Genomic DNA, 25,352 nt, shown 5'->3' on the forward strand with positions numbered 1-25,352 from the left:
GCTACACAATGAAAGGGTGTCAGTCTACACAAGCCTTTCCTGGGGACACTTGTTCTCCCAAAATGAAAAACTGTATCAAAAAAAGCCTTTTCACCTTTTGGATCATTTTAAATACCTCCCTCTCAATTATCAGCAAAATATACTGGAAAAAACCAGAATTTGTTGCAGCAGTAGCGAGCTGGAAAAGCAAAATGCTTGGACTTACCATAAGCAGGAAATCCACCTACAGCCCCTTCCAAGAACATAACCTGCCAAAAAAGTTGCTGTCCTCTTGTTCTGCTGCATGCCAATACATATAATCATGCCCAACACACGAAATACTTGCAGTTCTTGGATGGGAACTGAAAACCTCCATTGTCTCTGGAATTTACTCATGGACATAGAAGCTGTAACCTTTGGACCCTAGCCACTAAAACGACGTTTTACTTTTAGCTCCGAGACAAAGTCTGTTAATACAGAGATCTGTAGCAAGAACAGCTCTTGAAATAAATAGAAAAGGTTATTTATTTATTTATTGGAGGAAGCGAGAAGAGGTGCCCTATTTACAAATGCAGTCTGGCTTAAGAACAGTTTTGTTTTCCACTGGTTCATCATTTTGAAGGTTACTCCAGCATTTGGTAGGTATCCCAGCAAAACAAATGATGAAAAGGGGATTTTGCTTTTAAGACCCCAGGAAAAAAAAGACCAAGTTCAACTCCTCCCACAGAGCCAACAGGAAAGGAATGAGTGGAGGTGATGGGCAGAAAGTGCTATATATTTGCTAATAGCATCTCAGTGCCGCCAATGGATGCAGGCAAACAAAACAATTCCTCCTGATGAAATAAGTTGTTTCTGTCTTCCTACATGTTATTTTCCCAAGCGTTGCAGACAGGGAGGCACAAATAATCTGAAGACTGTTCTGCTGACAGCTCTAATAATCTTATTTATTATATGACAAATCTCTTTTCCGTGCCGAAATTGTTATGTCTTGATACCCTCTTCCTCTTTTGTGTTCTGGTGGCTGCCAAAATGAAACAACGGGATGAGAAATGACACCATCAAGATTTGTTAGACCTCGCTGTGGCTCCTCTCCCTCCTATTTCTCCTGATTCCTGAGGAACTCAGCAGTAACCTGCAGAGGAGGAGGGGGCCATTTCAGAACAGGCAAATATTTCCTGAAGAAGCCCTGCTGTAAGCAAACAAAGCCCTGCTGCTAAGAAAAAAACCACTCAGCCTCTTCTCCTAGATGCTTCTCTTTTTTTTAAAAAACATTCTTTGTATCAAATCCCATCCAAAGGCCGGGGGGAAATGGAAGAAAGACTTTGAAACAGCTGAAGGTGCCTTGCAACACCTGTTTCTACAAGACATGAAGGACACAGGCCTCCTTTTGGCTGTTTGAACTCTTTGGGCTTGGCTCTACAGCACTGGGGATGAAGGGAGCTACAGCAACTCTTTATGTTGATGTTTTTGCTAAGGAAGAATGCCATAAGATGCTATCCAAACTCTAAGGAAGCCAATACATTTACAGAAACAACAAACCCTTGCAGTCCACTGAGCTGTTTTAAAATCCTTAGCTTTATCTAAGTCTTCACAAAATAAAAGCCCAACCTATGAATACCAAATTAACTGTGCTGTTTAATCCTATCTACAATAAAAGGAGGAGGACAATCCCAAAATAGTTCTTGGTGTGATTCCCAAGGGATTGGGTTGCCCTCAGGTCCCTCTGAAACTACCAGCCATGGGCTTTAATGGATACATTGAACCCTAGCTACAACCAAGTCCTGATCTGAGCTGTGCTAGCCCCTATGAATGGCATCTCCTTGCCCTCAGGATGCCATAGCTGTGACCATATTGGGCTACTCTGCTCTTCCCTCCCCTCTGTGCCCCGTCCCAAAGTGGCCAAGTCCACAGCCAAACCTAAAATGCCAAGAGACAGCTTAGGACAGTACAGTTCCAAAAATAATCCCACTCCCACCACTGTGGGAGAAATACTACAAAATATCCACACTGGATGACCACGGGCTCATTTCCACACTGTGCCCCAGGACTTAACCCACATCATCAGAAAAGCAACAACGAAATTCCTTCCTTCCAGCTAAAACCATCTCGTGCTTTGTCTCCTGGACTCCGGGAACAGAGGCGATGGCTGCACTGGGTGAGGCAATCCCATGCTATCGTTGGCCAGGACACAGAAAAATCAATGCCACGTTATCACTGGAGGCCACCAAGAACCAGATATTTTACTTCCCTTCTTCTGGATGTCCTCAGCCCATGGTGTACAGGAAGAGGGGGGCAACATCTTTTATTTAAGCAAACTCCTTCTACCTCATATACATAATCAAAACTCCTGAAGGCTTTATGTGTTGCTTAAACCAAACCGCAGCAAAAATACAAAGCATAGGGGTAACACAAAAGGGAGACTGAGTAAAAGAGGGAGAAAAGAAGGAACAAAACAAGGAAAGAGCCCCAATCTTGTACCTGATGTGTAGCAAACTGTACAGTATGTACATCTTCATCATCTATTATCCTCCCCAAAGAGCAAATAAAAAGAACTTGGTAACACAGAAGGAGGAAAACAAAATATACACCCTGTATTGTATTTGCCATGGAGCAAGCAACATGTTTATATGCTAGTCTCTATAACTCAATGCTGTGTAACAGCATTTTTTTTTCTTTTCTTTAAATTTACAAAACAAAATATCTATTGAGAAATAATCTAATCATATTGCTCTTCAATACACTTCTGTAGACAAGTAAGACTCGAAGTTATACTTCAGCAAACTGCAGCTATTGGGAGTCCATGAATGGCCACAAAAATCCTCCATTCGAGTCAGTCCTTGGAAGCATTACCATGTGCTGCTGTAATTCAGTATATAAAGGTGCTATATATATTTGTACCTCCCATGTACAGACAACGTGGTGGAAGGCTTCTTGTCATCACCGCTGAAGCTTAAGAGACTGGTTAACCTCACGTACAGCAGATTTGTTTCCATGTTCCATGCATCTTACACTGACTTCATGAAAATGAGGACACAAATAGGAAGAAAAGGAAAACTTAAGTCAAACACTGCTTTAGAAATGCTGCAGCAGAGGCCAACGTCCTTCAGTTACAGAAACCACTGAATTTCCCTTTTTATCTTTTCTTGGGTTTTTTTTTAGTCAAAATAAATCTCAGGGCTAGAGTACAAAGTGCAGGACCGACCCACTTGAGGAAGCAACTTTAAAAACTGTGTTACAACGGCACCATCCCATTCACCAACTGGACCTTCATCTCTTGAAGGCTGTTCATTATCTTCTTCTGGTGACCAACAAGTGTCACTCCCAGACGTCTCAAATCCCTGTGGGAGAAAGCAGACGTTGGTTCCATGGACCTCTCAGGCACACGTCGCCGCGCACACCACGCGCCGCATGCGCTGCTGCCGCTGCCAGTGCCTACCTGTTACCACTGGCAGCTCCCAGAGCCAAGTTTAGTTGGCAAGTTTTATTTTCCCCATTTGTAAAATGTTTTTTTTTATGGCTGACAGCATCTCAGAGAGGTGATGTGATTTGAACGAGATCACCTCGCTGGCCAAGGAGAAAGGCCAGAGAGAAAAGTGTCAGCATCGTCTTTGGCCAAGGATTCTGCTAGGCGTGAAAAGTCCTATTTCCAAGAGAATAGCCATGTAAGAATGCCCATGTTGCAGTTTCCTCTTCTCATGGGAGAGGCTGGTATTTGATCTTGGATATGAGCAGTGAGGAGTGAGATCAATCCATGCTTTCTTCCTCTTCAGATGAGGGAAAGCCAAAGAAACACAAATGGCAAAAGCTTCGAGCATGGCCACCATCCTGATGACCCCTTAAAGTCAACAAGAATTAGCAAAGCAGCTAATTAGCTAATTAGCAAAGCCTTTGGGTCTTTGCAAATCTTCCCATAAACCCACATTTGTTTTTTCTTTTGGGGGGTGAATTCTAGAAGCCAAGGGCATTTGTGTTGATTCTGCCTACTGGGCTCATTATAGGAAAGCTGTAAATAAGATAGTTTATGTAAAATGCAGGATCAGGAGGAAAGATTGTCATCAACTCCACCCTCCAAAATTCAGGCGTATAGATGAAGGTAAGCACCTTCCTGTGATTCATGTGAATGGCATAAGAGGCACCTCCAGGGTACAATTCATCCCATCCAAAGACAGGAGTGGGACAAGTCATCTCCTGGAGATACTACCACAGGACCTTGGGTTATCGGATGCAGCGACACATCTAAAGCCAGGTAAGGCCATCAGTTACGGCAGAGTATAATTGTAGAGATTTCTTACTGCATGGAAAAGTGTTAACAGAGAAATTGTAGGAATAAAAGCTCAGAAGAAACATCAAGACAGTTGCATAAATGTTTCCAGCACAAGACACAGAAACTAATCTTAGAGAAGCAGTTTGAGGTATTTTGTCTGAAGACTTCCACTAGCAAAACAGCAGTCCCTAACTTTCTACCTCAGGACTGCACTGAATTAAGGATGTTTCTAAGTTGTGCCTTAGGTTCCTGACAATACACTCATGAATCCCAAAGCTCCTGACACCCTGTGTGCAAGTCATTTAGGAGAAATTTCTCCACTGTAAGCTACTGAGATGTGACCTTGAACACGCAGCTGCATTTTGGAAACCATGCTGCTGCACTCATGCAAAGACTGGGAGCCCAACCATCAGCTGAGACATAATTGCAAACCTGGCCTACAGTTCACAGCAGGGCCATGTGCTGGACTGCAGGTGAGAACGTGCAAAGAACACCGAAACATTTTCACACGAGCTACCCATGGAGGTGTGCCTCTCTCAGCAGCTTCACATTGTGGACAGAAACTCCTGTGCAAGTACAACCAACCATCCATGTGCACAAATTACACAGATGAACACTGATTTGAATAAAAAGCAGTCTTGAGTGAAGGCTAATACATTAACACATAAACTAGTTGAAGCCAGAAGCTGGATCTGTTCTTCTCCAAGGACTGTCATGTTTTCTGCCTTTTGATTTGGAAAATGCCAGATTTTTTGCTTTGGGCTAAACACATAATTTCATTGTTATACCCTTTTTTGGCAATGCTTCTTGATGATGCAAAGGGAAATCATAACATAAGGGGCAGAGAGCAAAGGAGGTCAATGAGACACATCAGCAGTGCTCCTTACCTGGCAGAGAAAAGGCTGCAGCACCTGCAAAAGGTGTCTGCCTTCTCAGGGGGACATGCTTTCATTTCTGCCTCCACTGAATTGTGAAACTAGTTCAGCAAGCCATCTTAATAATGAAGGAAAATGAAGTAATGCTATTGTTACATGCAATTTATTTTATGTACACAGCACAGTTGGAAGTTCACACCAGAGGTCAGAAAAAAAAACCCAAACCAAACCAACCCCCGAAACCAACACAGTATAGGACCTAATTTTTAAAAGAGACAACATTCATCTTCCCCCTGCTGAGTCTTGCTCTGCTGGCACTTTTTGAAAAATCAGCTTTTTTTTCCCAGATATCTAAAGTGCAAGCTGAGCTCTTTTGAAAATCCAGTACCATGTATTTCACAGATGTACTATTTCTGACACTCTTGCATGTTATGCCGGGAAAAACCAGCCTGAAACTTGGAGAAAAGCATGCATGTCTTGGCCTTTCACACACAGCCCCATCAGTCTAAGAAACCCCCCACCCAGTTCACTACACAGCCTTTTTTTTCCCCCATAACCCTTAACTCAATATCCTTGAGGAGTGTCTCATTGATTTACAAGAGAGAAAGAAGAAAAAAGAATTTCTGGTTTCAATACATTAACTGCTCACCAGGGGATCCAGTCTTTTTTTTTTTTTTTTTAATATCAAATCCTCTCAAATGTGAAGCCACCAGCCAAAAGCATGGAGGACTCCTCAGAGAGGGGGAAAAACACTACTGTGGGGTCTTTCACCTCAGCAAAGATGAACCAGAAGACAACAGCTCCTGAACCAGATGCTTGCCAAGTACAAAAATCAGCAGCTTTCTTCAAAAGCCACCTTGCACATAGCAAAGACAGCAACTAAACTTTCTAAAAACTGCCTAGAGAATGCAGGAGCTTTAATTCCGATGTTTCAAGCATGACTTACAGCACATTGCATGCTCCCATGCATCCAGTGCTGAAGGACTTAAAGCAGTGTAAGGCAGAAGATAATTTAGAACAGAATTGGGTGTGCAAACCAGCTGGTTTGGGGGACCCAACAACTTCTGTGCCAAAGGGCTGCAAAACAACTGCCTTCAAGCTCCAGTCCAGAGCTGCCTGGCTCATGTTACAGCAGCCAAGTGGTAATTTCACTGGGCTCAGCTCTGCAGAGGAGATGTGAGCAGACATCCACTGGGGCTTTGCAATAAAAATGTGCATTCCCTGCAGGAAAAGGCACAGCTAAGACCCGTGGGCAAACAACACCTGCAATCAGGACCCAGGCTGCTCCTCGCTGTGGGAGTGACCTGACCCCTGGTGTTGGACTTTGTGTGCGCCTCTGCAGTGGAGATCCGTGCACCCATGTGCTGTGTGGTCTCCCTGCTTCAAAATACTTGGCCTCCCCAGCCATGAGACAACTTTTATTCTTGTTTTAGGGAGAAAATTTATCTTTTCACTTCTTTCATTGATGTAGGGCTGAAAATGAAAGCAGGCAGGAATATGAATCACTTGTCAACAAGGTATTAAAAAACTGACCTAAGTTGACCAAAAAGCCAAGGAAATAAAGGGGAAAATTGGTGTCAGCTCATCCCAAGCAGCCTGTACACGGCTGCATGCATGCTGCTCTCTTACCACGGCCTTGCACGGAAGCCCAGCTGCAACATGCCAGTGACAACACGGTATCCCCTTCCCTGCAATAGCCTCCATTTGCAAGGGTTGAATTCACAGTCTCCATGTTGTAGGAAATAGATTTTAAAACATTTTATTTACAAATAGAACTACTTATACACCATGGACCAGTTTGCCAAACACAGTGTAGACTAGGACTGGATTGCCACATAAAATACAACCCCCTCACCAGCTGGTTTAGTCATGCAAGCAAAAGGGCCACAGTCCTGAAAGATTTCCGTGGTCAGCAGCTGTCAGCCTACCACAGATATTTTGTATTTCATCTCCCATCCAGGGCAGATCTCACCACTCTTCTGCACGTGGTGTAACTACAGTTGCCCATGCAGACTGGGACTACTCATGGAGTTAGTCAATTGTCAGTTTGAATGAGGGGAAACAAGAAGAACCTCAAAGACCTTCAGACGATGCTAAAGAGAGAGGAATCCACTTGCTAGGGACTTCTGCGTGAAATGAAGACTTAAAAAAATTTGTTTTAAGAGTTCATCTGCTCTTACTCATAATTCTCATTCTACTTGATTACAAGATGAGAATTTGTTCTGAAGCAGACACAGCATCACAATCCCAGGACTGAGATTTCAGGTTAAGAATAAGCATCTAGAGCAGGTGAACTCTTAAATGTTCTTCATCCAGTATAACTTTTAATAAATAATTTATTTTATTTTAGAAGAAAAATATATACAATGCAAAGCAACACAACACATATTATTACAAATATTCAGAGCTCTTAATCTAATAACAAACAACAGGGTGTCCTGAGATTCAGTGAGTACAGATCTTTCAAAAGGTGAAAATATGTAGTCCACATGGTTAGTAATTGGTCCAGTCAAGGGTCAGACTGAAACTCATGTCATGGATCTATCTATTCTTGAGTATTGTCCTGGTAAAGATATTCTTGCAGTGGATTGAAAGAGCTCCAGACACACTCAAAGTCACTAGGTGGTCCACAAGTTTAAAGAGCAGGTCTGGTCCACTGGAAAGGTTCCCTTCAAGTCTGATATCCAGTTGGAAAGAGAGGGTGGAGGGTGAGGCTCCACTTTTCACAAGGTGATTCATCCCTTTGCAAGAATTAGAGCTAAATGTAGAAATCACTCTTTGTTTGAACACATACATTTTCAGGTCTTTGGTAATCAGGCAGAGCTTAGGACTTGGGGTGATATTCATTGATTCTAGATTTTTAATCTTTTGCTTTCAGAAATTTGTCACTAATACTACTCTTTTCTGGAACAAATGCATCAAGCCATCAGTTTGAAAGAATCAGAGTGGTAATCAGGATTCTGCTTTTCATGTCAGGGGAGGAAGGATTCAAAAAAAGTGCTGAACATCTCTCTCAACCAGGTCCTGTAAAGAAGCCACAAGCTGGGCACCCACAATTACCAGTCCTGTCAGTGTTATGGCCAACTCCTCCTACAGCACTAGTAGTTTTTTTTCAGTAGATTTTAGAAAGTCTTTACATTTATCATGTTTTTTTCCCTGCTTTTTCTGGCAGCAATTATCCATCTAATTTCTACATCTGTCTCCTGCATGGTTTCAATTTGGTGAAGATCATTTTGGATGGTATTTGAAGGCAACCTCTTAAATTGTAAAGACTGTTTTACTGATGTCATTTGGGGAAAGCAAGCTACTTTCAGATGTTCAGATCATCTTTTCACCCGATCCCCCCAAGTCCCAGCTCTGGAATATACAGAACAGTTGCCTCTATTAAAAATGACAAGGAACATTTAACCTGAATTCTCCTTTGTAGAGTACAAAATGTTTTGTTTTTCCCTTTTACAGGGAGAAAAAATTGAAAACCTCCAGAAAACCAAACCCTCTCAGTATATCAACCTTTAAAGAACTTTGCTTGTTCTGGTGTTTATTTTCTGGAGAACCCATGAGAGTCTCAGCTGAGCCCACCAGGAGCCATTTTTCTTCCTTACTTTATTTTTTAAGGGCAATCTGCCAGTTTACATCAGCCTGAGCTCAGGACTTCAATACATGACTCTTTTCCTCTTAAGCTGCTATGATGGTTCCTCTTTTTTCAACAGCTGAGAATCTACTGGTTTTTTTTTTTTACCATATCTAAGAGGGATGAGAGAAGTTTTGATTTGGATGGGTACTTGGCTTTTTGATTAATCTTCCACAGTTCTCCCAAAACCAGACCTGAGTGGGGTCAAGCCTTCTTGCCAAGCCACCTGTTCAATGCAAAGGTGTGTGGGCTGACAAAAAAGAATCAAGCAGGTATCTATGCAAGAATCTCTGTCCACAGGCAGCTGGGGTGAGGAGGGAGAATTTAGTTGCTGACATGGGTAACTAACTAGCTGGAATAGGTTTCAACCTGTTTTTCAGTTTCAACTGAAATGGAAGATGGATCCATGAAATGTGTCCTTCCAGTTTAAAAAAACCCCAAAAGCTCCCCAGGCTGCCAGACATCAGCTCCTTTGCACTGCTCTGCTGTTCTAAAAGCCCAGAAGAAAGCTGAAACTGAGCAGCTCAGACATGTTGTCTCCACTGGGACCAGCAGGATGCCATTTGTGCCATAGAGAACATCCTGGGACTTGGTGAGGGGGCCTTCGAGGAGGTTTGCAGCTGGTGAGGGTCAGAGCATCTCTGGCAGCTGTGATTTTATTTAAAGATTTTCAAACCAACTTGCCTTTCTGGTTAAGACTGTGCAGGTAATGGGTTTCTTGGTTCATTGCCAATCAGAATCACCCTTTTAAAGCACTTTCTGCATAGCCTGAAAAGATTTTGGGGGACATTTTTGAAATTTCTGGAATACCAAAGAGTAAATGTAGGGCAATAGTTAAATTTTAAAGTCAAATTAAGGATCTTATTTCATAATCTGAAATGTTGCACTTTAGGAATCTGGAGGTTAGGAATACTTTTGTCAGCAGCATGGGATGCTAAGACAGTGTAGGAGGGATAGTAAGATTGTTTAAAGTTACCCAAGTAAGTAAACTTCTAATTTGCTGTTGAAAGCACCCACTAATTTGGGCTTCAAGTCAACATTTTCTGTGACCCAAACAAAAGCATTTTACTTCTGAGCATTTCGTGTAGAGCTCTTGAAATTGCAGAAAATTCTAAAGAGGAACAAGATAGAAGCATAATTTTCTTCTTTGATGTGACTGAGCCAAACAGTGATAAATCTGTGATGTATTTTAGACAATCTGCATTTTTCAGCAGAAGTTGCTCTGGTTGTATGATTGGGGTGGTACTGTAGAGGGGAATGCTCCAATGCTTTCCTTTTCTCTTAAATTACTGCTTCATCCTCTCCCCCTTCTTGCCACTCAACCTTTGGCTAGCTCTTTCTGCTATGTGGACTCTGACCAGCCTGGGGATGGGTGCCCTTTTCCTTGGTCAGTGCTCACAGATTATCAGTCTAAACTGTGGAGTCCTCAAAAGCCCAAGTAATGTGACACATAATTGCAGGACAAGGCTGGGAAATAGCATATAAGAGTCCCAGGAGCTCAAAACAGGATCTAGGTAAGAATCCACTGTCTGATTTCCCAGACAGTTCCTAGAGAGGATTTCATCCCTAGCTCAGGGTTTTCATGTGAATGGCTGAAAAAAGACTGGATGAGTCCAGGTGTAAGGGGCAAATATTCATAATGTGAGTGGAGCAAATAAAATGAGTGAGAGCAGATACGCTCCTGCACTCCCTCCATGTATGTAAGGAAAGCTGAAGTCCATGGACCTGCATCACACTCCTGTGCTGTACCGTGAGCTCCACAGCACTGTGGCAGACAGGAGGAAATGCTGCTGTGGGGGTTCTGTGGGGTGGGGGGATTTTTCTTGGTGTGTTCTTAGTCCTCAGCAGCAATTCTGTATGTGCACTGGCAATCTGCATGTGGTCAGAAGAGACACAACCTCCTCCGAAGCAGCAGAGTATAGTTCTTCACATTCTGCCTTAATGCCAGCAGTATACTAAGCTCAAATTAACCCAGCTAGAAAGGCAGACTTTGAGGCGAGTTTGAGACAGCACGGGCAGCAGCAGGAAAGTACTGACGCAATTACACAAGCAAGGCAGGCAATTAAAGGTGGAGCATAGCAAATTAGCAGCCCTGAGGCATTTACCAAGTCATTTGAAGGCTGTTGCCCCAGCTGCAGTCACACCCACGTGCAAAAACCAAGGGCACATTCAGAAGAAAGAGTCTCATTCAGGAAGCCTGTCCTCTAGAGCTGTGGGTTGCTGATGCTCTTGCATTGGCATCAGCTGTTAGCTATTTCTGTTATTGCTGAATACTATTTCCACACCTTACTGGGCTTCACTGTTCACTTGGTTATATCCAGATCAGCCCTGAAACCAGCTCATCTGCTGTGAAGCCAGCATATCTCAGCAGGGACTCCGGCACCTATAAATTTACTAGTAGGGTAGAGGGTTTGTTTTGTTGGTAACCCCAAATAATCAACTGCTATTGTGTCAAGAGGATGGCCTGACAATTACAGAAACTCATGCATGAATTTCTGTGAGCAGAGGAGCCAGAGTACTGGCTGCCAGTATAGTGATTGTAAGTTTTATTACTGCCTGCACTTGTTATCAATAGGGATGCTACAAGGGAAACTGCTGGCTGCAAACACAGTTTTCCCTTTCTGCAGCCTCATCCTTGCATATTTTTGAATGGTTTGTCTTTCTCCTCCCTCCTCCCTCCTCCCACTGCAATTCCAAGAAATGAGGTGAAAATGATCTGGACACTACTCACTCTAGGGTCACCTGAGCCACCGCATCCATTGAACTGTATCCATTCTCCATGAAGATCTCCGTGTATCGGCCCATTTTGATGGCTTCCAGCCACTCACCCACCGACCTGTAGGCACCACTCCCAACTGGACTGTGCTCTACCAACAGATTTGACACTCTAAAGACAAACAAAAACAAAGAAGCAAACAGAATCAGCATTGAGATATACACATGACTCAAGTTGCTTGCATTTTTTTATGGTAAAGATGATTCTTTTGTTCCATTTCCAGTGATTGCTGCAGCCAAAATCCTCCCAGCAGGCTTGATATGCAATGTATCAAACACACCACTTCACCTGCAACCTTACCCATTCTTGAGATAGTTCTTGCCATTTCAGGTCCTCACCACAAGCAGAAAGAGGAGGAGAGGACTGGCATCTATTCCAGTTACCTCTCAGCCACAAGTAGGCTCCCCCAGTCACTCCTACTTCAAAGCCTTCACTTTGACGATTCCTGCTTTGCTCTCTTCCTCTGCCTTTAAAGCTCATAATTAACTTAAGACAGCGCAGAGCCTGGAAGCTGAAACCCAAATTACATTTCCCAGCAGCGGCCATCGATGGCAGGCAGCTGTTAACAGTCCAGGGAGCATTAACAGTGCAGGGGCTGCTCCCGCAGAGTCACGGGGGGGTTCGGATGCCGACAGCATCCAACGAGCCTGCAGAGAGCAGCAATGCTCCAGCCACGCTCCAGCCTGCAAACAGAGGGACGCTCCTGCTCCCACACCCTCACTCCAGACCCTGCCACGGCAATTGCTCCCTGCTCAGCTATGCCACGCACGGAGGAAGCAATTCAGGCAAATAATAACCCTTCACCGCGGCAGGAGCACCGATACAGTACCTGGCACAAGCAGGGTCCACCACCCCACTAATGATGTGCAGAGAGCAAAGAGGGCTTGTCCAAGGTCAGCCAGGAAAGAAACTGGATTTGTTCCCTGCTTTGTAAAACGGGACACACAGCTAACACGAGATTATTACCCACAGGTAAAAAAACATTTTCTAGGTCAGCCTCTATGGTGCCTATTACACTTAAAAGACTTTCAACTGGAAGGAGAGCTGGGATATTATATTATTATAGCACTTCAGGAATCTTCATATATTTTATGAGCACATTAGTATTATTTGTTTATTTAATAGCAATGCTGAAGGGTCTAATAAAATGTGAATACTTGCAGTACCAAGAACATAATGGCTTCCCATAACATTTTATACACATGAGAAATTCAAAACTCCTAAGTAATCATAATGAGAAGTGGATTTTCATCACTAATGTCAGGAGGTACCTAGTGATATCATAGCACATGCTGTAATGTAGAGAGTGACTTCCTCCCTTATTTGCATTAATGAGAATTTCCATAAAGAACACATTACATACATTAAAAAAATCCTTTACAGCTGCTCTGTATTGAAATTATGATTCATTTGGAATCACTATGGTCTGGGCACAGCAATCTGTGAGACTAGAAACCCAGCCCCAAAGCCTGACTGTTCAGGTGCTCCATCCATATCAAAAATACCCACATCAGCTCTGAAAAGGAGAGGTTTGGAATTGCATGGACCCATTCATGGAGTAAAACATCAGCAAAGTGCTTAGCAGCTCAAGGAAATGGTTTCCTGCCTATTTTCTTCATCTGGCATAACAGTTTGGTATAAAAGAGTGCAGGAACATAACAGGTCTGGAAAATAACTGTTCTGAGTTGAAAATAAAAGAGAAACCTCACATATTTCATGCTGTCATAAACCTTTTCCTGCAGGTTTGCTGGCACTGACATTACATCTAATTGCTAATAAGAATAATTTCTTCTTCAGATGGTAAACGGTACATGTAAAATAGCCCGAGGAACCAGATCTAGCTCATATTTAAAAATTAACAGAGATTGGAGGTTCTTCTCTTTCAGTGCACAAAATGCCATGCGCAGGGACATGCCACCATAGGGATATCCAGCTGCAGCAGGTGAGACATGCCACATGCAGCTGTGCAAGGCTCACTTGGAAGGTGTGGGGACAAATGACTATAAGCTCACAGCAGTCCATCTGCTTTGGTCCATATCACCAGTCTAGCCTAATCGTACCTCCCTCATTCCTGTTCAAAGAAAACAACGTATCTTGTTTTGTCCCTCCCCTGAGAATAAACTTTTCTGAAGGGCTTTTTCCATTGTTAATCAGGGGAACTCCACTGCCATCAGTGAAGCAGCATTTATATACAGATACATATATATATGTGTGTGTGTGTGTGTATGCATATATATAAATTTATGACCTTGCAAGGGACTGTGTGATTAGCAACACCAATGGCTCAGAAGTAATTGTGTACTTACAGTGAAAATAGGAAAAGCCTCTCCAAGACTGTTTAGCTCTTTCTCCCCACGTGCAGCTTTATTTCTTGACTGTGTTTACCTTACTTGTAGCTGTGTAGCTGTTCAGATTCATGCTTAAATACAAACTGGCTGTTCTATTCACTTGATGTGGTTTCAGCAAAGGGTTTGTGTACAGCACTTTGGGAAACAGAGACCTCCTCTTGCAATTACCAAGACTCTCACAACTCGTAGCGGTGGCTAGCATGCCTGGGAATAGTTGTGGAAGGATGCACCTGGACATCCATGAGCTTTGCACATCCTAAGTTTCCCCAAGAGACACTCTTTGTTTGTATTACCAAAATAAAGTCAACAGGCAGATAATTGGAGCAGTATTTACTGTCTACCTCATGCACTCAGGTCTTCCCTTCTCTAACCTTGCGGTGGAGCACAGGTAGTTTTGTCACATGCAAAGTACTGCTGAAGCTCCTGTTTGTGAAAGACAGACTACGGTAAATTTTCTTTGTGGTAGCAGCACTGCATTTAGAGTAAATGAATTGCTCACTTGGCTGCCAACTGCAACAGAAAAAGTTTGAGCCAAGCTCCCCTGGACATAATGAAGCTGAAGGAGCATCCACCCACAAACACACGCAGGCTAAATAATCAGAGGGAATCCAACCCTAGGGGTGGGTATTCAGACAAGGAGCTTGCTCTGAGAAATGGTTCTGGGCTGAGTCTGTACCTGCTTGATGCATTAACCAACGTCTTCAAGCTGCTCGGGTTACGGATGAGCTTGTCCAACATGCTGACAATTTCGTCAAACTTGGGCCTGCTGTTGCGGTCTTTCTGCCAGCAGTCGAGCATTAGTTGATAGAGAGCAGCAGGGCAGTCCATGGGACTTGGCAGGCGATAGCCTTCCTCCACAGCTTTAATCACCTACAGGGCACAAAACGCAAGGCTTTTCTTCCCCTCGTCTTTTTCCCAAATGCAAATTGACTTTAATGTAGAACTTTGGTATCAGTAACATGCTCACGAAAAATCCTGCCACCCCCCAACTCTGCACAGGACAGGCAAACTCAGTAAACCCCTCTATCTTTCATATTTTCCATGGGATGAGTTGAATAACTTAATTTTTAGTCATTGCAAAATGAATCTAGAAAGCTGAGCCACTGCTGCAACCAGGGGGCCAGATTGCCTGGTTGCACTTGTTCAAAGCTCAGTTGTGGTCTCTACAGTATATACCAGGAAACTCCTGGAGCCTATTCTAAGTCCATGAAAAAGAGCCTACAGGTCTTTCTGGCATCTTCTTGGAGTGCAGTGATTTTGTTTATTCAGATGTTGGCTTCTTTTTAAATGAAAAGGCATATGCTAGACCACAAATTTGTATTACAGTAATAGAAGTCTGACTGTATTTCAAAAGAGACTTTGAATGCTAATTGATGGATGGATTCAAGGCAGAGGCAGAACAACCATCTCATATATCATTCAATACTGTCTGGGTCTAGTAGTTTCTTAGTGTGGCCACATTTCTGCCAGGAATTTAAAATGTCAGCCCAAGAGTATGTAAATTAAAACCAGGGGAGTTGTTGCACTGATTTCAAATACAAACCATCTATGGTTTTATATCTCAAACAAGTGGTATGCATATGTGTTGCCCGCCTTCTTGAAAGGCAGAAATGAATAAGTGAGGGCAGAATTGAAGAAGGCAACTTGTTTTCCCCAGTTTGGGGCAGATTTGTGGCAGGGCTTTAAGCCCAGCAGTTCCCAGTTTGAAGCATTACAATTTTCAGGAGACTGCAGCTCATGTTTCAAGCCTCAAGATTCTGTGTCTGTGCCAAGGGAGTCCCGGCAGCTCATCTTCACACCCTCCACTCCCAAGACTCCGTGACCGAAAGGAGCTGGAAGCAGGTATTTGCTATGTCCACATGAAAACCGCATGTTCTTCACTGTCCACTCCAAGGACTACCTCAGATGCCATTCATTCTAGGCACTGCCTCACAATTTCAAAACAACCTGTGTTGAAAAAGAAGGCTCTGTGGTTAGCATGGGAGTTGTTCTCTTGCTCTTTAGTCCCTAGACAAGTACAGGAAGGCTGGCACTGCATTTCAGAAGGCTCCAAAATTCAGGACTGCATGGATTGTTTTTAAATTGTCCTCCATCACAGAGCTTTTTGTTAAGTGGAAGAGTCGCAGGAACAAGCCAGGCCGGCTGAGCAGCAGTAGTGGGAGCCTCAAACTCCCTAAGGATGTACATAGCAGAGAAGTAGTTAGGTGAGGCTTTACGATCTCCTTCACGGGTAAAAAGCACGTCAGAAGATCTGGGCCACAACGTGTGCAGTCCTTTTGCGCCCAGCTGAGATTTCATCTGTCGGTGGAGCAGTTGCACCGCTCTCCACCCAACCTGCACTTGCAAGGCAATCTCTTCTATGGCCTGGCTCTTGCTCCCAGCCCCACCACACTGTGCTATCTGTACTCTCTGTTCTTCACACCATGCTTTTCAGCAGGTCCCTGATTCCAAATTTGCAGCTGCCCTATAAAGAAAAAAGCTTCAGTGTGGCACAGCCACGAGAATGTTATTTGCTGTGTCCACATCTGTATTTATAACAATAATGGGTCATCCTCCAACTGTAGCAGAAAGAAAATAGTAGCAAGACGGGGAGCAGACCATCTGGCACCAGATCAGAATATCTGAACTATATCTGCAACGGGGTTATGCGTGCTGGATATTCCTGGCAGTAACATCACAATCAATAGCGTTAACTCAATTTACAGGATGTCAGTCGTCCTGGTGATACAATGTAAATGGTATCAAAATACTGCAAGAAGCTAGGACGCTGAAATACACTCTTGCATCTGAAGGTGCCTTCAGGCATCTAGCAGTAAGAGGAGCAAAAAACAGAAACAACAAAGACTGAGATGCTTGAGCCACCACAGTGATTAGAAAATAAGAAAATGGGACATTTGCTGCTCCATTCATTGGTGTGTTCTGCTTTGTAAGACTTGAAGATCTAGAATTTGTGCCTAAGGAGGCATTTTTGTCTCTCTTCCTCTTCTGGACAAGAACTATTCAGTTATGGATTGGGGTGACTGAACGGGATGTTTAGGACAGGACAATTTGGGATAGTCTATTTCCAGGAAACCAAAGCAACACTCAGCCATGTTTTCATAGATTCACCAGTCTGAACACTAAAAATCAACCACTGTGATTATTTAGGTTAGCAACCTCTGCAACAGAGGTCACAATATTCCTCTCAATAATTCCTGCATCAAAGCCCTACCTTGTGGTCAAGCCAAAGCATATTTTTAGAGGGCCATCCAGAAACCAGCATGACTCTAAAATGTGGTTTGTAGCTTTACAACCTTGCCTGCCCTATTGCACTGCACCTCCTTTAAAGCAAGCCATCTGTAACACAGTGAGAATAATTTTGCTCATCATCAACTGTGCTTGCAGATGATGTGCTTTAATTACAAGCCATGCAACAAGAAACTCTTGTGCAACAGAGTCCAAAATTTATGTGACCCCTTGTTCCTCTGCACAAAAGTCAATGCTGTATCTAACACCACTGACTCTTCTCAAGCAGAGGAGGGAAGAAGAAGAGGAGGCCTTCAGGAGCTGCATGAGAAATATGCCACAGCACCGAATTAAGTTCCTATGCCACCACCATCTAGGCACTTGCCATCTGCGCAAAGGGCAGAGGCAAGTAGCACAGAGGTTACACAAGCAAAGCCTGAGCAGGAAATGATTCTCATAAACATCTTAGTAGTCTTTTGTTTTCTGCTTTCACACCAGGCACGTGTGAAATTCACCCCATGCCCTATAGAACACAAAGGCATTTGGGCTTTTTGGAACAGTTCTGTAAAGTCTGGATGCTCATAGTGGTATAATTCAGACCAGGGACTCCCCTGGCCACAGAACATTACTTCGCTGGCACCAGCCTCAATCTTAGCCTGGCATTTACTGAACAACATCTGTGCTATGCCAGTGCATCAGCATTAAAGATAGTTACAGTGCTCAGTGTGACTGAAAAAGCTTGGCTCTCAATTGCTGCATTCTCTGCACAGACTATGGAAGCAGTCCCCGTATTTGATTAAGATAAATCCCTGTGTAGGTACATGCTGCTTTACTGAACTTCCTGCAAATGTGACAGCCTCAGCAATGCAGGAGCAGTGGGGCATTCATGCCAAGCAACGTGCTCAGGTCCCTGGCAAGAAGTGTGGCGTGACCGTCTCAAAGGTACTGCTCATTTCCAAGCCTGCGCTCAAAGTGAGATGAGAACAGCAGCTCTGCATGGCAGGTAGTAACATCCACTGATGTTACTCGCTAACGAAATGCAGGAAGAGCAGAAAGCTCAGCCAGAGCCCTTGCTGCCAGTGAAATGGCAAAAAATCACTTGAAAGGAACACTGCACAAAAAAGCAGAAAGGATGGAACACCAGGTGGTGTGACCAGAGGAAACCCATGGAAATCCATCCAGCAGTAGGATCTTCACAGGTAGCAGGGCTGCCCCACATACCTCATGGTGAATCTGACCTCATGACTAGCCAGCATTCTCAGACCATTCTCTGCCTTCAAAAACCATCATTCTCAGAATGTGAAGAAGAAGGAGAGACCTAGAAAATCTGGCTACCCCAGGCTTACATGTTTTCAGCCTTAGACAAGCACAGATTTTGATGGTGATCTCAGGGTAGAATGCAGCCCTGCAGTAGGATCAAAAGATCCTTACCCAGGCTGGGATTAGAGCTGCAGTTAGGTGGGAGACAGTATTCCCAGGCATCTCCCTGTTTGGAGATGCTTCAGAGGGTGGCCTCGAGGTGAGAGGCTCAAGGGGGCACTGGAACCCAGGAGCAGGGGGACACAACTTGAAGGGTACTGTACAAATGAATGAGAACTTGTGTAAGCACAGACTTACAAGATGTTCACAACTGGAGCAAAACTATTCTCTTGAGATCAGCGATGCAAGAACAACCAATATGCGGCTCTGTGGACTGCTGTCACTAGATCAAATCACCCAGCCTTTGTGCTGGGAAACAAAGCCCTTACCATGACTCTCTTGAGTTTCTGCTTTACGTGGCAGCAGGGGTTTGAGCACACAATTGAAATGCTGCCAGTTTATCAGCATCTATCCCCCGGCAGGCCTTTGTCATTAAGCAGAGGAGGGACAGGCTCCAGCCCTAACAGCATTAGTGAAGCTCCAGCAGTCTGCTGGGGGAAGCAGGCTTGCCTCCGTGCAGACACATTTCCCTCTGTGCACAGCCTGTTCTGGGTTGCTGCAAAAAAAAAAGAGCATCAAACGGGAGGATCATTTCTGTCTGGCATGGGGGAGCAAAGCCATTTTTACAGCAGCTCTCCTCCTCTTGTCCCTATTCTGCCTCTCTGATTGCAGAATGAATGCTGAGCCCTCAAAGTCCCATCACACAGCAGCTCTGGCACGTGCTTACATCTTGGTTTGTCATTTCCCAGTAAGGCCTCTCGCCGTAGGACATCACCTCCCACATTACAATGCCGTAGCTCCAGACATCGCTGGCTGACGTGAATTTGCGGAAGGCGATCGCTTCAGGCGCTGTCCATCGAATGGGGATCTTCCCTCCCTAAACAGAAAAGAAATGGAGAAAACCCCAAAAAACAGATTGCAGAGGAGGGCAGAGAACATGCGAAAAAAGTTGAAATGGCTCTTCTTAGAGCACCAAGGGATGTTATTTTCTCTCTGGAAAGAGACATCGAATTTTAAAGTAAATCTGTTTGACAGCATGGGGCCCCTTTCCACATTATCTCAGCCCATAAGCATTTGTAGGCTGCCTACTAATTGGCTGTCCTGAAGGTTTGTTGTTTGAATGTTGTTTGAATGCTGGGACATGTATAGGATCAACATCTCAATTATGTTGCACGGGTTGGTAAGGGAATACAGTTCCTCCAATTGTGAGAGCGAGCGGGGGAGGAACAGACAGTTCTGAAGCCGAGGAAGACTTTGATCTAATGAGGGCTTCATGCAAATTGCTGTGGAAGTAATTCCCTTTTTTTTTTTTTCTTTTTTCTTTTTTCTTTTTATGTGCTCCTGGTCCTGCAGAGAGATCTGTGTAGCAGGCACAGAAATCTGTGTGTGCAAAGACCAGCCTGTTTGGCCTCTGCTGTGGGACTGAAAATGATGCCACAGCTGTCAAATGTGCTTTGGCATTTCCTTTTCTCCTTTCTATCATTTTAGAAATCAAACTTCAGATCAGCTCTGAGAAGGGAAAGGGGAGGGAAAGGAGAGTCTGGATTAAGGAATACTTTTCTCATTGGGTTTAAAGAGTTGTCTCCCTTGATTTATATCAAAAAATATTTTACTGTGAAGTCCCTTCTTTTCCATGTTGAGCTAAATATTGGAAGGTCTCCCTGAATGCCCTCTAACAGTGTTTGTTATTGGAAAAACACAGGATTTGGAACACATTTTCAAAGCAACTTTTAAAAGTGTCTTCTTCCCATAATTACTTATTCACAAGCCCATCAGCACATGCCTTAAGTGAAGGGCTAGACTCTCAGCAGTGCCAATTAGCACATGGCAGCACATGGGAGCTGCAGCAGCGCTGGCCAAGAGCCCTTCTGCCTGCAGGGAAGTGCCAGTCCAGCTGTGCACTGAGTCCCATCACGGGGCCATGACTGACGCAAGCTGAAAGGCCTTTCCAAGATCTCCACAGGAACTGGGAACATGACTCAAGACAGCTCCCACTAGCCATAAAACAACACCCTTGGAAAAACACAGTAATAAGACATGTCCAAGGTGTGCCAATCACTGCCATTAATATTGGAGCCTCTCTCCAAGCCTGTGGTATTGAGACTGGGTCTTGCCTGCCCCCTCTCTTCAGTGCCAGTGCCATGTGGGCAGAGCCAGGGGCAGAGCACTGAGGTTGGAGAAGCTCTTTCTTGGGTTGGGAGAAATTACTCTCAACAGGGTAATGCTGAGGGCAATGTGCATTGTTTGCAATGGGCATTCATTACACAGTTACTAATGTTTTGAAAGGGTCAAATTGTTCAGAAGACCATGGCTTACATCACTGGATGGGTGCCTGAGCAAAGCAACTGCTCTTTCTTCCCTTTGGTATTCACCAAAGAGGACAGAGTAGAGCTTGGAAGCATGGCAACTTCACAAAGTTTGCTATTTGACTCGTGTACCCAACTTAAACTTAAGAGTTATTAGTAAAGCTCTGTGTTATTTGGCCATCCCCACTATAAATTAAAGGCGTTTGCAAAATTAATCTGGTGACGATTAACTGTTATCACCTGATCAAACCCTCTTGCACAGTTTAGAGGCTCTGGATTTGTAGAAACCTCTTTGCTAGAGAGCCTGAACACCAAATGTGGCAAGAAATAAATTTTTCTTAAGCTCAATCAGTTTGGTATCCCCATAACTCACCCTGGTTGTGTATGCTGCTTCAGGATCATCTTCTAGGACTCTGGAGAGGCCGAAGTCTGACACCTTGCAGACCAAGTTGCTGTTGATCAGGATATTCCTGGCGGCCAGATCTCTGTGCACGTAACCCATGTCAGACAGGTACTTCATTCCTGACGCGATGCCTCGTAGCATCCCGACCAGCTGGATGACTGTGAACTGCCCATCATTCTTCTGCAAAAGGAAGGAGACACTTGATGAGTTGAGAGCCTCTGCACCCTCAGCATTGTGTGTGCATGAATAAAAATGCAAAGGCAAGTCTCCAAGGAAGGCAACCAGGAAAATTAATAATTCATTACTCTCATGCTCTGACCATGAAGCATTTCTAAGTTTCACTGTTTAGATTAGGATCTCTAGAGACAAAGCTAAGGAAATGTAGCTCTTTTAACTTGAGATCAAGGAGTGAGGTGCTTCTACTGGTGACTCATGAAGAGACTGTGACTGGGAGTGAACACGTGTATAAGAGTACCGAGTTGGGCTGTTTCTCAGTCAGGCAACTGAATGGCACCAACCTGCATGGAAATCTACCTGCCGGGATTCATGAATACTTGAGGGGGTAGGGGCTCTTCCCCATGTTGCCACATTGCATTTCTAACCACTTCCCCCACGCTCCCTTCTCTAGCTCTTACATTTCATAGAAAAACTCTGACAAGTCAAAGTTTGCTACGCTGCAGTATGGATCTGCTCTTGAACCACATGACATTTTGCACGATAAGTTAATACCTTCCACGCAGTCAACTGCCTTTTAAAACAAACATAATATCCTCCAATTTATTCCTACCTGTTTGTATCATTGCATGCACCAGGTCCTTCATGACGCTGTGTAAATGCAGATCAAAGAGACAACTGAGCTACTCCTGCCTCCAGACAGTACCAACACCCAGAAAACATTTTCATTGATATTAACCATCTACAAAGAACCCAAACCTGAACCAAGTCCCTAGGTCCCCCTGGAGAAAGAATCTAAGCAATACCTTTAGAAATGTATCCAGAGAGCCATTCTCCATGTATTCAGTCACTATCATTACTGGTTTGCCTGTAAAAAAAAGTGCATTAGTTTGTTAGGAATTTATTTAAAAAACATGAGCAATAAGAAAGTCTTTTAATAGTGCATCTGCATGTGGATATACAGTCGTGCATCAGTAAATCTGCACCAAGACACTGCTGTCCCAGCAGGATGACAAGAGCTGTTCCCAGAATATATACAGAAGCAGGGAAATTAAGGAGGAGGGGATGAAAAAGTAATACCATATTATGGGTGGAGTACCAAGCCCTAAAATGTTTAGATGATGACTGAGGAAGAGGTGGCAAGCTGAACCCAGGCAACCTTATTCTTGTCTCCACCAGCAAGCTGGAAGCTTGCAGAGGCCAAACTGCACACAGCAACCTCTTTGGACCCTTCCCTCAAGCTTCACACCCTGAAGTAAAAACAGGAGCCCAACAAGAGCAACAAGGATGGTCTGAAGCTTGAGCTTGGTAGCCAACAAAACCAAGACCAGGAAAGGATGGGATTGCATTCCCTGTAATTCAAGTAATTCCATGTGACTACCCTTGTAAACAAATCTGGAAGTAAGAAAAGGAATATTTACGCTGCAGAACAAAAGCTAGTTAAGTATGGAATGAGTGCAAGCGGAAATCAAAGTTCTTAACAAAAGACCTGGTCTCCTACTGTTGACAGGAATAATAATGTTTTTCCAAATCTGTTTGATTAATTTTCATGCCCGAGTCATTTTAACGATAATTATATATAGTTTTTGCTCAGTTCTTATATCTAATTTCTCGCTAGCTTGCCACAATGGCGTAGCAATAATTGTGGTGTGCTCCAGCCCTTGTAAATTCAATGAAATCTTAGAAGAACATGTAAATTATTTTTTATTTAAATCAATTTCCATTAGCTAGCACACAGCACAGACAAAAGAGGAGCTGTCAGTTATTTGTAAAGTGCATTGTAAATGTCTTTTATAGAAATGATCAATGAGAGCTGCCGTGTGTCATAACATGCACGTGAAGGTAAATACTAAAAATCAACGCATGTCCTACCATTTAGATAGATCTTAATTTTCCCATTTTTGATTACCTTAACTATTTTGCCTAATTTACCGCTTAATTATGTACATAACAAAGGCAATTGTGAACTTGTCAATCAAAATACTCATTGCTGTGCAAATACTACCTTTGCAGCATGAAGGACCTGCGCTTCTTCAACTCTTTTAAGTTACTATCACAGCTGTTGCCCAAGCTTGAAACTTGCCCAAAATATTGCTTTTGATATGAGAAATGCACCCTGGGACCATGAAAAATATTGCTGAATCCCAAATGAAATGACGGGCCCCATTTTAAGGATGACAGTCACCTGTCTACGCACAACATGGGCTGGATGGAGGAAGGAGATCTTGGGGGCCATTGGTATTGGCTGGCAAAGATGTCAGTGGCTTTGCAGGGAAGAAAACCCCAGGGATATCTCAAATGTTAAAAACTTTTTTGTTTTTAAATGCTAAACACCCAACTGTAGGATGGCATTCCTTATCTCTGACACTTCAAGGCAGTGTTGCAGTGAGGATGAGGTCGTGTTATGCCACCACCCTGGGGGACCTCCTCCAGACCTTTGGATGCCATCAGAGGGAAAAAAGGTAGGATTTCTGGCACTTATGTTTCATTATCTGACTGCTGCAGGTTGGCAGCAGTCATGGAATAAATCAGCCCCATATCCAAGAGCATGGAAATAAGGACACAAATAGATAACTTTCAACAAAGTAAATTAAAAGTAAACATCAGCCCTTCCAAAGTGCTGGGCTGATTCTCTGTGTCACCAGGGCTTCCTCCTGCTGGCGTTACATGGCCATAAAATGTATGTTGATGGCACTCATGTCAATGTATTAATGCAATGTGCACAGCATCAGCGCAACCAGATGGGATGCAAATGAAAACTGTCACTACCTCTGTAAAGCAGAAATAGCTAAGGGTTTGTCTGCAAGGCAACAATGATTAGTCCAAATTAACTAAGGTGTGCATTTGAACTATATTAGTTAAATATAACGATATTCTCATTCAGAATTAAAAATGGCCTAATTTAATTTAACTTAATTTACTTCCAAAGTAAATCATGATGCAGAAAAGACATTCTACCCTAAAGATCTGATTCTACAAAAGGCCAATGACTAAGACACTGAAGAGTAAAAGAAATTAAATACTTTGAGAGAGCAGAATACTTTGCAATTCATAAAGGTTGTTTTGGTCCATGTAAAAGAAAAGGAAAAAGCTATGAAGATGCTACAGATGTCTGCTGGAAAAAAATTCTGAGTGCAGTAAACAAACATTTACTGTGATAATGAGAAGCTCTGGGTGCATATAACTCTCTGAATCTGAACTCCAGTTGCTGCAAGTCCAATTTAGAAGCAGAGCTCCCTGTGTTTCCACAGCCTTTGGAGCAGATGGCCACTTTATATAAAAGGCAGCTTGCTAGGGAGGCACATTCTCACTAGAAGTGAGATTCCCAACCATCCCCTGAGGCCCCAGCAGCCAGAAAGACTCAAGCCGATGCCAGCAGCAGCTTTCATGGATGTATAATCATCACCCTGCCGAATATTCCACATCCCTGCAGGGCTAGAGATTGGACCTCTTATGTATTAAGGGTTACACAACGTATCCCCAAGAGACTTTGATATTTATTATAAATTTTTGGGAGAAATCTGTTTTGGTTATTTTCTCTTTTCTTTAAGTTTTAGGAAATACAATTTCAAGGAAAAAGGCAAGAAAAGGCTGTTGATTACAAAACAGCATTGATTTTGTGGAGGTTACAAAGACAAACAGCTAGAGCCTCTGTACCTCCTCTACTGCAGCTCTGAAAAAGAACTAATGTTGGAGATGCTTCCTCTGAGGACTGACAAATGGTACTGAGAGCAGCACATGGCCCCAGATGCCACCATCTGAACAGCAATAGCTAAGCAAACTCTGACACTACCAAACGTGAAGACAAGAGGAGAGACAGCCATTCACACCTGTGAGGTTGGTGCTTCTTCACTTAAAATACATCTTAAAATAAAGGAGTAGTTCAACAAAATAATCCTTGATGCAAATAAAGTAGATCCTCCAAGGCTCTAAAATGGATGAGTTACAACAG

At 43.5% G+C, this 25,352-nt stretch overlaps 1 protein-coding gene across 12 annotated transcripts in view; it reads right to left on the reverse strand.

The window, feature by feature from the left end:
* Window positions 1-480: 480 nt before the first annotated feature.
* The window catches only part of EPHA5 (EPH receptor A5), a 195,232-nt gene continuing 170,360 nt past the window's right edge, over window positions 481-25,352 (reverse strand). For 4 of the 12 annotated variants that reach the window (XM_039550873.1, XM_039550866.1, XM_039550870.1 and 1 more), the window contains 6 exons: window positions 22,207-22,268; window positions 21,197-21,406; window positions 19,245-19,394; window positions 14,550-14,743; window positions 11,481-11,636; window positions 3,128-3,317 (listed from right to left, as the gene is read on the reverse strand). In XM_039550873.1, coding sequence (XP_039406807.1) covers window positions 3,212-3,317; window positions 11,481-11,636; window positions 14,550-14,743; window positions 19,245-19,394; window positions 21,197-21,406; window positions 22,207-22,268 — 878 coding nt within the window. In that variant the 3' untranslated portion in view covers window positions 3,128-3,211. Of the gene's footprint in view, window positions 3,318-5,262; window positions 7,877-11,476; window positions 11,637-14,549; window positions 14,744-19,244; window positions 19,395-21,196; window positions 21,407-22,206; window positions 22,269-25,352 lie in introns of those variants that run through there. The other 8 variants (XM_039550871.1, XM_039550862.1, XM_039550864.1 and 5 more) reach the window with 5 other exon arrangements.

This window comes from Corvus cornix, chromosome 4 (assembly GCF_000738735.6).
Source record: "Corvus cornix cornix isolate S_Up_H32 chromosome 4, ASM73873v5, whole genome shotgun sequence".
Taxonomy (NCBI): Eukaryota; Metazoa; Chordata; class Aves; order Passeriformes; family Corvidae; genus Corvus; species Corvus cornix.